We start from the raw sequence: 12,351 nt of genomic DNA on the forward strand, positions 1-12,351 counted from the left end.
GGTTAGCAGAAAAGTCTATTATTTATTTTAATGAGGTGGGAATAGTGAGCAGATGTTCACATCAAAGCTAATAAACAAATGCAGATTTTTATTCATCCTAGTTAAAGATTTCAAAAACAAAAACAAAAAAAAGACTGTTAACCTTCTTCTCTGGGAAATTTCCAGCAATGCTCTTCACATTAACTATGCCTTGATGGGACTGATGGCTACTAGCACAAGAAAAGCCCAAACTGTCAAGCATCCACTCATGGAATCATCATCCTCATCATCAACAACCTTTGCAACAATCTCTTAATATGTATCTTCTACTGGCTCTACTTTTCCTGTGGAACCTTGGCTGATACACATACTAAGGAAAGTGTGAGTACACTGTCATGAATGCTAAAGAAATACCAGAGGCCATCACTATGGTCATGCTGCTCTCAGCCATTAGTATTTCAAAGAGGCTCAACAAATGAGAATCAGAACAAAACTAAAAGGGTTCNNATATATATATATATATATATAATTGGTTTTATTAAGCAACTCATGAATTGTCAGCATCCCCTCTAGCAAGTAAAGATATGCTCCTGTTAGGGTTCTCACTAGGCTAGCAGGGAGGAGGGTGTCAGGGGACCCATACCCCCTAAAATTATATATAAAACTTTCTGAAGAGTTAGCAGAGTTTAAGAACCACTGTTTTAACTGATTGTAGTGAATCCCTGGCACAGTCCTTGGAAAACCAGAAACAGAAGCAAAGAAGGCATCCACACTCAACCTAATCTGTGAGGACCCTGATGGTTTGTGTAGATTTGCACTCACTCTTTTATAAACACTAGTCAGGAAACTCAAAATAAAATCCGGAGAGAATCCTTAGCCTTCAGCTAAGATCAAGGGCAGGATCATAATTATGTAAAATGCAGGCATTTATGTGTTTTCTAAACCATAAATCCATCCATGGTACCCAAATTCACATTGGAAGCCACCTCTTAATTAAACACAGGGAGAAAACTAATTTGTATATAAATTGTAGACACATTTTTGCCTTCGTGTTGCATGGTATTTGCATGGGTGTTTTCCCCAAATAAAATCTGAAGCAGAAGTCCTCAGAATGTTTTTGTCTATGGACTGCTTCTGCAGAAGACTCATGCTCGTCACTTGCCACCACCACAAACCCTCACCAAGAAAGGAATATGGTGATGAGCAAGCAGTGAGAGGGAGTCTAGTGTCTATGAGATATTACAAATAAAGTCTGAAACTAAATACATTTCAGAAACCAAAGCACAGCTATTGACACATCAAAAGTGAGCGCTACAGATAATCAGTCCTGGAATAACCCCAGCCCACATTTTTGAGAACCCCTAGTCTGGGATGCTTTTTGCCTTAGCAAAATGAATACTATCTGTCCGAGCCACCAGATCAAAATCATGAGAGCCACGATACAGCTGTCATATAGGGTGGGTCGGAATCTCTCTGTGTACATCTGCTGAAATGACAGGACTGTGAACGATTTACTCATTTGCTAATTGCAATAAGTCAACCAAATCCCTCCCCCATGATTCAACCTCCATTGTTGATAGAAAAAAAAAATAAGATTTAAGAAGAGGTAGGGTGCCTAGATATCTGGCTCAGTCGTTAAGCATGTGACTTCAGCTCAGGTCATGCGTGATCTCACAGTTCACAAGTTCAAGTCCCACAACGGGTGAGCTTGAGCTCCACTTTGGGTGACCACCGCTTCTCTCTCTCTTTCTCTCTCTCTCTTCCTCTCTCTCTGTACTCCTGGCTCACTTGTGCCCTTACTCTCTCACAAAAAAAAAAAAATTTAAGTATAGGTAAGTAGCCTCTATCCATGTCAGCTGAATTAAGAATAAAGATATAACTTTTTTTTAAATCTGGAACAATCTATAATGTAAATCCCCTGACTTGTCTGAGGAAGATACTTGTCCGTGGGAAATATTTTAGGACTGGATCAGCTTGGAAGCAGACAGATGGGTCTAAAGACCTGTGCAGACATGTTCCATGCTTAATTATTTATGATAGGTATTTGTTTCCTGCCCATTGGGGTATTTTAATAACCAGAATATTGTACGAACACTCCAGAGTATAAAATGAGCTCTTTGTCAGATAGTTTTATAACAGCATTATCCATTTAAAAAAAATGATACTTACTTTGCTGTGACAGTACCATTTAAGCTCTTAGAATTCAAAGAACAGTATAATGGTGTCTGCAAAGTAACTTCAAATTTTGGTAATACTGGAAAAGAGAAGCAAGGGTAAATATCTTAATCCATTTTACTATCATTTTTAGCTTAAGAAAATAAAGACTAAATTGTTCTAAAGGAGTCAACAATTATACTCTTTGGACTTAGATTCCTTAGATCTCAAATACACATTAACACACATGAAAAGCACTGCAGTTCACCCTTACAAGGCTGGTGATAGACAGTGACAGCGGGGACCAGTTGCGATGGACACTTGTGTCAGTGGAAGCTTCTCATCAGTATCCAGAACCCTAGATGCTAAGGCATCTGAATGCTGGGAAACCAGGCATTTCTTCAACCATCACCCATCAGGGCTGCCTTACTACATGTTAAAATACTTCCACATCCCATGGTAAATAGTTGCTTCTACAGCAGCCCCTTCCCTAGAACCATTCTCCAACTTGGTTACTACAAGCATATTCTGAGGCCCCAAGACTCTCCCTCTACATGGTTCTATATATGCAGCCATGCAGAATCTTTATTTTTTGCAACAAAGGCAAATCTCGTGACAGTCTAATGTATAATTGCTGTGAAGAGAAAGTTGTGTAGTAGGATTTCTAAGTTAATCACTAAGATACAGCTACAGAGTAATGATGCTTCTTCTTGTGTGATAGTGATTTCTACAGGCAATCCCAAAGCTAACAACCCCTAGTTTGGTCAGCTTTATACAATCAAGATATGAGATATTTTATAAATATGAACACTATTTGATACAAGGCATACCATCAGAGTAAAAAACATTTGTATCCTTCCAGTCTAATAGAAAATTTTTTCTCTAACTTCACTAGCTATTACAAAGCATCACATCATTCAATTAATACAAGTATCAAGAAGACCAATGTGTCAACAATATAGATCAGACCTCAAGCTCCAAACCAGGCCAAAGGCCCTTAGTCTGTCAAGATACTTTTTGACAAATCTAGGCCTGGAAGGGCAAAAAAGCCACATGATTCATTCAGAAGTGGAATTTCCTTAGAACGAAGAATTCTGATATCCTTTCCTCAAATACCACAGGCTGACAATCAATTCCCCACCTCCCCCATATCCAATTCAACAACATATAACCACCCAGCACCAGCTCTATGTGAAATGAAAATAGAGTAGGGGCACTGGGTGGCTCAGTCAGTTATGAGTCAGACTTCTGATATAAGCTTAGGTCATGAACTCACAGCTCCTGGGATTGAGCCCCATGTTGGGCTCTGTGCTGACAATGCAGAGCGTGCTTGGGATTCTCTCTCTCCCTCTTTCTCTGCCCTTCCCCTGCTTGCTTGCTCCCTCTCTCTCTCTCTCAAAATAAATAAACATTTTTTAAAAAATAAAAGATAAATAAAATAGCCTATAAAAACCTTGACCCCTCTGACTTATTCTTCTAGGTCAGGGCTATCCAAAAGAAATAAAATGTGAGCCACATATGGAATTTTAAATTTCTAATAGCCACATTTAAGAAGTAAAAAGGGGGCATCTGGGTGGCTCAGCTGGTTAAGCATCCAACTTCGGCTCAGGTCATGATCTCACGGTTCGTGGGTTCAAGCCCCGTGTCGGGCTCTGTGCTGACAGCTAGCTCAGAGCCTGGAGCCTGCTTCGGACTCTGTGTCTCCATCTCTCTCTGACACTCCCCTGCTCATGCTGTCCTGCTCACGCTGTCCTGCTCACACTGTCTCTCTCTCTCTCAGAAATAAATAAAACATTTAAAAAAAATTTTTAAGAAGTGAAAATAAATTTTGTTACATTGTATTTGATGCCACATGCCCAAAATATTATCATTTCAACATATTCTCAATATAAAAAGATATTATTAATGAGCTCTTTTCCTTTCTTCTTTTTGCACTAAGTCTTCAAAATTTGACCTTTTACCCCCTTAGAGCACACCTCCACTCGGACTAGCCACACTTCACGTACTCAAGAGCTATATATGGTAAGTGATCTCCAAAGTGAACAAAACAGTTATAGATTAGGGGTCAGTAAACAATAACCAGCATGAGTGAAGAATAGTTTTTACATTTTTAATTCATTGGGGAAAAATTCAAAGAAGAGTATTTTATGACATGTGAAAATTACAGGAAACTTTAATTTCTGTGTCTATAAATAAAATTTCTCTGGATCACAGCCACATTCACTCACATATTGTCTATGGCTGCTTCCTGCTACAATAGCAAAGTTGAATAGTTATGACAGAGACCTATGGGCCACAAAGCCTAAAATATTACTATCTGGCCCTTTTTTTAATGTTTTATTTATTTTTCAGAGAGAGAGAGAGCATGAGCAGGGGAGGGGCAGAGAGAGAGGGAGACAGAGAATCCGAAGCGGGCTGTGTGCTGACAGCAGAGATAGACCCGGATGCAGGGCTCGAACTCATGAACTGTGAGACTATGACCTGAGTTGAAGTTGGACACTTAACCGACTGAGCCACCCAGGTGCCTCAATAGCTGGCCCTTTCTAGAAAAAAAGTTTTGCTGATTCCCGTTCTAGGGGATCATGAGACCTAGGAAGTGACAGTGCTATATAAGATATGTGGAGCCTGAGCCACAAAAATGTAAACAAACTACTTTCTAGAATTTGTATTGCCTGAATGAGACACAATGTCAAAAAGTGACACAAATCAAATGAAAAAGCTCATGTGTAACCTCAAAATAGCCTTTCAATTTATAACTACTAGCGAGATCCTCTACTTTCATGCTCATTTTTCCTTCCTCTCCATCTACCAACAAGAGTTGGACCACACTGTTTTTATCTGTGTGTATCTAACCATGATATAAACATGACACCTGCAAGAAGAGCCTTTACTCAAATTAAACAGTTTTACCAATTAAACAGTGTCTTTGCCAAAGCCAACTAAATGAAAAATATGGGAAATAACTAATGTTACATTAAAAAAATTACAAATCTTTAAATATGTTAAGATCACAATAAAGTAGAAAAAGAAAAATTATGCATAAGAGATCACATAATGGGACTATAGGTGATCTATTTCCCAATTTTTTCTTTACAGTGACCTTTTATATCTTTAAAAAAAAAAAATACATTAGACCTGTAAGAAACACCAGGATTTTACTTTCACTAGGATTTTTACTTTAAATAACATATCTCTTGCAAATGGAAATTTCTCTTATCTCTGTGAAAAGTAACAAATAATTTTTTCCTTCAAAATAAACTGAAGAACTCTTACCATATTCTGAAACCTGAAATGACTGATAATATGTCTGGTCCTATTGGGAGAAAGAAAAAAAAAGACAAGAAAACATGTGAGTTCTAATTCAGTTATTTTGCTTGCTTACTTACCTGTATAAAAAGATTTAGAAAATTATTTTTAATTGTATTTATAATGATTTAAAGAGCAAAACCATTTCTTTTAATTTTTGGAAGTTTATTTTTAGTCATCTACAACATGAAGCCTATGAGACTTCATGAGTTTTTCTTGTCAGTTCACTCGGGGCACCTGTGTGGCTCAATCTACTGAGCATCAAACTCGGCTCAGATCATGATCTCATGGTCCTTGGGTGTGAGTCCCTCATCGGGCTCTGTGCTGTCAGCTTCAGATTCTGTGTATCTGTCTCTCTGTCTGTCAGATTCTGTGTATCCCTCTCTCTGTCTGCCCCCCTGCCTCAAAAAATAAACATTACAAAAAATTATTTTTAAAAAATTATTTAAAAAAAAAAGCTGTCTATATTTCACTGCAGGTCATTTGAACAAATTGCCTAATTTGACTTACCTCATTTGTAAATGAGATTAAGTTAGATATTTTAGGAACTTATGAAGCAAGAATAACACATGTCAAACTATGACTGCAAACTTGTTTTGAATCTTACTCTCAAAAAAAAAAAACCAATGGAGAAAATAAAGTTACACATGATTCAAGTATTTACACATAATAAAAAATACAAAATCATCCTGGACCAACATCTTCTACCTTTTAAATTCCTTGAATTATTTCTAGTGCAACTCCTAAAACAATGCATTCTACCCTATTTTAACAAATATTGTTAATTATTTCCTTTTCCAAGATCAGCAAGAAAGCATGTGGCCTATTATTATATCATTTTTCTAATTCCCCATATTTCTGTCCACACCTAATCTATAAATAACACATTAAATAGAATCTCTTCAAAAACAGCTAAGGAGTTCCACTAATAAAATTTGTATTCTAGAGGTGCCTGGGGGGCTCAGTCAGTTAAGCATCCAACTGTTGATTTCAGCTCAGGTCATGATCTCACAGTTATGAGATCAAGCCCCACTTGAGGCCCCATGCTGAATGTGAGGCCTGCTTGGGATTCTCTCTCTCCCTTTCTCTCTGCCCCTTTCCCACCCATGTACAAGGATCCACACACTCTCTCAAAATAAATTAACTTTAAAAAAAATTGTATTCTAAATCTGATTCCCTATGTTTATCAAAGCAAATACACCGATGCAGCTACAAAATAGGATGATTTAAAATGATTTAAAAATCATCCTTGGTTAATTAAGCAACTGTACACCAAGTTATTTTTTAATCCTAAAAGATGGATAGGGTTCACTGCAAAGTATAAAATGGATGTGACTACATATACACTAACAACATAACTGAAACTTGGTTTCGACGATATCTCGTTTAAAGTAGATCCCTAATCTTTGAGAAAGCAGGAAACGACATCCAATGGAAAAAAGACAGTCTCCAACAAATGGTGCTGGAAAAACTGGTCGGCAACATGCAGAAGAATGAAACTGGACCACTTTCTTACACCATACACAAAAATAAATTGAAAATGGATGAAAGACCTAACTGTGACACAGGAAACCATCAAAATCCTAGACGTGAACAGGCAGCCAACTTCTTAGTAGACACGTTGCCAGAGGCAAGAGAACAAAAGCAAACATGAACTATTGGGACCCTATCCAGATTAAAAAAAACTTCTGCCCAGAGAAGGAAACAGCAAAACTAAAAGGCAACCAACAGAATGGGAGAAGATATTTGCAATGACATATCGGATAAAGGGTTAGTATCCAAAATCTATAAAGAATTCATCAAACTCAACACCCAAAAAACAAATAATCCATGAAGAAATGGGCTAAAGACATGAACAGACACTTCTCCAAAGAAGACATGCAGATGGCCAACTGAACACATGAAAAGATGCTCCACATCACTCATCATAGGGAAATACAAGTCAAAACTACAATGAGATACCACCTCACACCTGTCAGAATGGCTAAAATTTATAACTCAGAAAACAAGAGATGTTGGCAAGAATGCAGAGAAAGGGGAACCGTCTTGCACTGTTAATGGGAATGCAAACTGGTGCAACCACTCTGAAAAACAGTATGGAGGTTCCTCAAAGACTTAAAAATAAAACTACTCTATTATCCAGCAATTGCAGTATAAGGTATTTACCCAAAGGATAAAAAATACAGATTCAAAGGGATACATGCACCCTAATGTTTAAAGCAGCATTATCAACAATAGCCCAACTACCAAAAGAGCCCAATTGTCCAACGACTAATGAATGGATAAAGAATATGTGGTATGTATATACAATGGAGTATTACTTAGCCATCAAAAACCAATGAAATCTTGCCATTTACAACAATGTGTATCGAGTTAGAGTGTATTATGCTAAGCAAAATAAGTCAGAGAAAGACAAATACCATATGACTTTACTCATATGTGGAATTTAAAAAACAAAACAGATGAACATATGGGAAAATGGGGGAAATAGAGATGAAAACAAACCATAAGAGACTCTTAATGATAGAAAACAAGCTGAGGGTTGACAGAGGAAGGTGAGTGGGAGATAGGGTAGATGGGTGATGGGTGCTAAGGAGGGCACTTACTATGATAAGCACTTGGTATTGTAAGTAAGTGATGAATCACTGAATTCTACTCCTAAAACCAATATTGCCCTGTATGTTAACTAACTAGAATCTAAAATTAAAAAATAATAATAATAAATAAAAAGAAAAAATAAATTTTCATTTACTTAAAAAATAAAAATAAAAAATAAAGTAGATCCCAAAGAAATTGTGTTGATCAAAGTCTTAAGAATCTACACATTTGTAGCTTGTATCTTAAATTGTTTTCATGCCCTACTAGGAATGTTATAAATTACATGTATTCAGTTCATTTATAAATTCTAATTTCTCACCCTCAAAAAATCAAATCAAGAGGGTCATCTACCTGTATTGACTATTTTACTTATAAACATAAGAATTCTGGTCTTTAGAGGTGCCTCCGTGGCTCAGCCAGTTGAGCATGTGACTCCTGATTTTGGCTCAGGTCATGATCCCAGTGTCATGGGATTAATCCCTGCATCTGGCTCTGCGCTGAATGTGGAACCTATTTAAGATTCTCTCTCTCTCCCTCTGCCCCTCTCCCCAATTCATGATCTCTGTCTCTAAAATTAAAAAAGTAGTTAAGGAATTCTAGTCTTTAAATTAATTTTTGCTCTATTACTAAGGTCAGCACAGGTGAGTCTATAGAATACGTAATTTTATGACGATGATATCTCTGTCAAGTTAAATATATTGCAAAGACTAAGTGAGTACTACATGCAACATACTACACGAGGCTCTGTAAAGACAAATTACAGTCCTCAGCATTGGAGTGTCAATCGAGAGATGGAGACACACAGAGTAAAGAGCAATAATGCAAGACTGACAGTGTCCTGTGGTTTCATGCACTGTGCTTTGGCTCTTAGTCTCTCTTATGCTAGACCTACACATACTNAAAAATAAATTTTCATTTACTTAAAAAATAAAAATAAAAAATAAAGTAGATCCCAAAGAAATTGTGTTGATCAAAGTCTTAAGAATCTACACATTTGTAGCTTGTATCTTAAATTGTTTTCATGCCCTACTAGGAATGTTATAAATTACATGTATTCAGTTCATTTATAAATTCTAATTTCTCACCCTCAAAAAATCAAATCAAGAGGGTCATCTACCTGTATTGACTATTTTACTTATAAACATAAGAATTCTGGTCTTTAGAGGTGCCTCCGTGGCTCAGCCAGTTGAGCATGTGACTCCTGATTTTGGCTCAGGTCATGATCCCAGTGTCATGGGATTAATCCCTGCATCTGGCTCTGCGCTGAATGTGGAACCTATTTAAGATTCTCTCTCTCTCCCTCTGCCCCTCTCCCCAACTCATGATCTCTCTCTGTCTCTAAAAAAGTAGTTAAGGAATTCTAGTCTTTAAATTAATTTTTGCTCTATTACTAAGGTCAGCACAGGTGAGTCTATAGAATACGTAATTTTATGACGATGATATCTCTGTCAAGTTAAATATATTGCAAAGACTAAGTGAGTACTACATGCAACATACTACACGAGGCTCTGTAAAGACAAATTACAGTCCTCAGCATTGGAGTGTCAATCGAGAGATGGAGACACACAGAGTAAAGAGCAATAATGCAAGACTGACAGTGTCCTGTGGTTTCATGCACTGTGCTTTGGCTCTTAGTCTCTCTTATGCTAGACCTACACATACTTCCATCTCTACTCATCTTCCAAGACTTACCGCAAATACTTCCCTGAATCCCCAATTTAAAAGCAATCTCAGCACTCTAAGCCTCAATGCTCTTTAGTCCTTCCTTCTATTTTAACCCTGTAAAAAGTGTATCATAAATAGGTACGTAGTTTATCTTGCTGCAAATTCTTTGAGGGCCAGCTCCATGCTGGATAATTTTTTATCCTTCATAGTTTATCCCATGAGGTGCCAACCCAAAAGTGTCTAATACCAAAAAAGTGTTTGATAAGTATGTGTTAGATTAAGTAAGTATTACCAGCTTTGACAAATATAGGAAAGCAACTAATTTGGGCCTATTTTAAACAACAGCCTTGAAACCAAGTTTTAGGCAATTATTTGTTTAACACATAAGTAGTTACATGAATTAGATTTGAAATGAATTATCCTTTCCTGCCTCCTATATTACTCATCATCCCTGATAACTCCTGGATATTCCATCTCTCTGTTTACTGTCTCCTTCTCCTTCATTCAGTCTGTGAACATTTTCCACTCTTTAAGAGTTCTCTGGGTACTGTTAAGGATCTTTCTGACTCCTTCCTTGTTTCGTTAGTCTCCTCTTTCTGCTCCTGAAATGTTGGCCCTACCCACCCTGAGCCCAATACTGTTCCCATTCTCCAGACCCTTAAGTGAGCTCATCAGCTCTCATGGTATTAACTGCCATCTCTATACTAAAGAAACCTAAATCTTTATCTCTAAACCATACCTCCACCCAGACATTCAGACTCAAATCTGCTTTTTGGACATTTCCACCCAAACAGCCTACAAAATGTCCTGACCTTCTTTAACTGTATTTAGCCTCCTCCAGGGAGCTTTTCTTATTCACCTTTCCCTATGCTGGGTTAAATATGGTTCCCTCCCATAATAACTTGTATGTAACTCAATCATTTTACTTATCACAATATATTATAATTATCTGTTTCATATCCATCTCCTATAACAGACTATGAAATCGTTGGGGACACAACACCTAATTTAGCATGCCTTTAAGGTTTGTTGAATGAATGTATGTATATGAAATGAACAAACTGACTCTTGTACGCAGGCTGGTTCTTATGGGGCTCCTTAGATTGGCCTCAATTATCATACGGTATCTCCTGCCAGAAATTGAAATAACCTTCTCATATGAAGAATCAGACAACACTGACAAGGCTCAGCCATTTGTGAAATGGCCCATAGAGTAACCTTAACTCTCTGCCTTGAGTCTGGAAGGAAAATAAATGCCAAGAAGTGGAAGAAGCCAACATCATGGAAAGCTGGGGGGAAAAGCAGCAAAAGAAGTGCTTCTTTTCATTGTCATTTTAAATTGTTCCAATAAATCACAAAGTCATTTTGTAACTGAGTGCTGACAGGGTGCTTTGTAGCAGATGAGGTTTTCCCAGGGTGTTTATAAGTGGGGAAATGCATCAAGAAATAAATTATTTTACTGTCCAAAGGGTCTGAAAAGCAGAAATGAGTTTTGTAATTTTCAACATATTGTCCATTAGGCAATCAGGTCATACCAAGTTCCACAATGAGTTCAGTTATTTTTATTAAATATTTTTACAAAACATATAATCAGGAATGGTAGAAGATACTGAAATACTTAAAACTAGTAGCAATCTATGTCATAAATAACCATAAAAGCACTGATGCTGAGTACTTTCATAAGTCTAGAACAGGTATGTGAAAAATTTTTCTATAAAGGGCCAGAGAGTAGGCATTTTAGGCTTTGCAAGCCCATACAGTCCCTGTTGCAACTATTCAGCTGTGCACTGAGGTAGCAGGTAAGCAATGAGACTGTTTGTGTTCCAATAAAACTTTATTTACAAAAACAGACATTGGGCTGGATTTGCCCTTTCGGCCAAAGTTTGCTGAATGCTGGTCTAAAAAGTAAAATTGTTCTATGCAAACCCTAGCTGAACTAAATTGACTAGCCCTAACTAAAAACCTGGAGAAGAAAGAAAAGAAAAAAAAAAACAGAGCTTCTGTATGAAGCACAATTTCATTTACTAAATAATTTTCCTTCGGTTCCACAAAAACAGTCTGCTTCAAAATGAGTTTACATGTTTATTCTAGCTCAGCAAATAGTCTGTGCTCATTCACTCTGCCAGCAACTGAAGGAGACTGACCTGAAAGAGTGAATACTTAAGCAGCATGTATTCTAAACAAACACCTTTCCGGGTCACAAGAATACATGACTTGTCTACATCTTCTCAGTTCTGCTTGCCCCAAATGGTCACTGTTCCGTGAGGAAAGCACTCCCTTACAAAGCTGGCTCCATTTGTATTAGATGTAAGCCTGTCTCAACAAGACTTTCTAACCAAATTCTAAAGGAGAAATGGAAAAGAAGAACCAGGAGGTATTCTCAGTAATGTCTGTAATTTCTTTATTCCCCTTATCCCTAAATCAATAGGTCATTGTGATGGTATATGTTATATCAATCAAATGAAAGAGAAAAGAGAGAAAATAAACTATTTTAATTAGTTTTTTAACAATATGCTATGACTGGATGCAAATTAAAGATAAGTGAATTGCTCAAAAACATCTATCCTACTTACAGAATTTCCCTTGTCTAGCCATGAAGCCATCCAACTCTTGACAGAGATTCTATTTTTAATAAACTTGAAGGAATAT

The 12,351-nt window shown here is 37.1% G+C and overlaps 1 protein-coding gene across 1 annotated transcript in view; it reads right to left on the minus strand.

Moving 5' to 3' along the window:
• CD109 (CD109 molecule) overlaps window positions 1–12,351 on the minus strand; it is a 132,832-nt gene that overhangs the window by 66,751 nt on the left and 53,730 nt on the right. The window contains exons 6-7 of the mRNA XM_077770293.1: window positions 5,407–5,446; window positions 2,149–2,233 (exon numbers count right to left, since the gene is read on the minus strand). Of these exons, the coding sequence (XP_077626419.1) occupies window positions 2,149–2,233; window positions 5,407–5,446 (125 nt within the window). The remainder of the gene's footprint in view (window positions 1–2,148; window positions 2,234–5,406; window positions 5,447–12,351) is intronic.

This window comes from Crocuta crocuta, unplaced genomic scaffold, assembly GCF_008692635.1.
Source record: "Crocuta crocuta isolate KB4526 unplaced genomic scaffold, BGI_CrCroc_1.0 scaffold270, whole genome shotgun sequence".
NCBI classification, from domain to species: domain Eukaryota; kingdom Metazoa; phylum Chordata; class Mammalia; order Carnivora; family Hyaenidae; genus Crocuta; species Crocuta crocuta.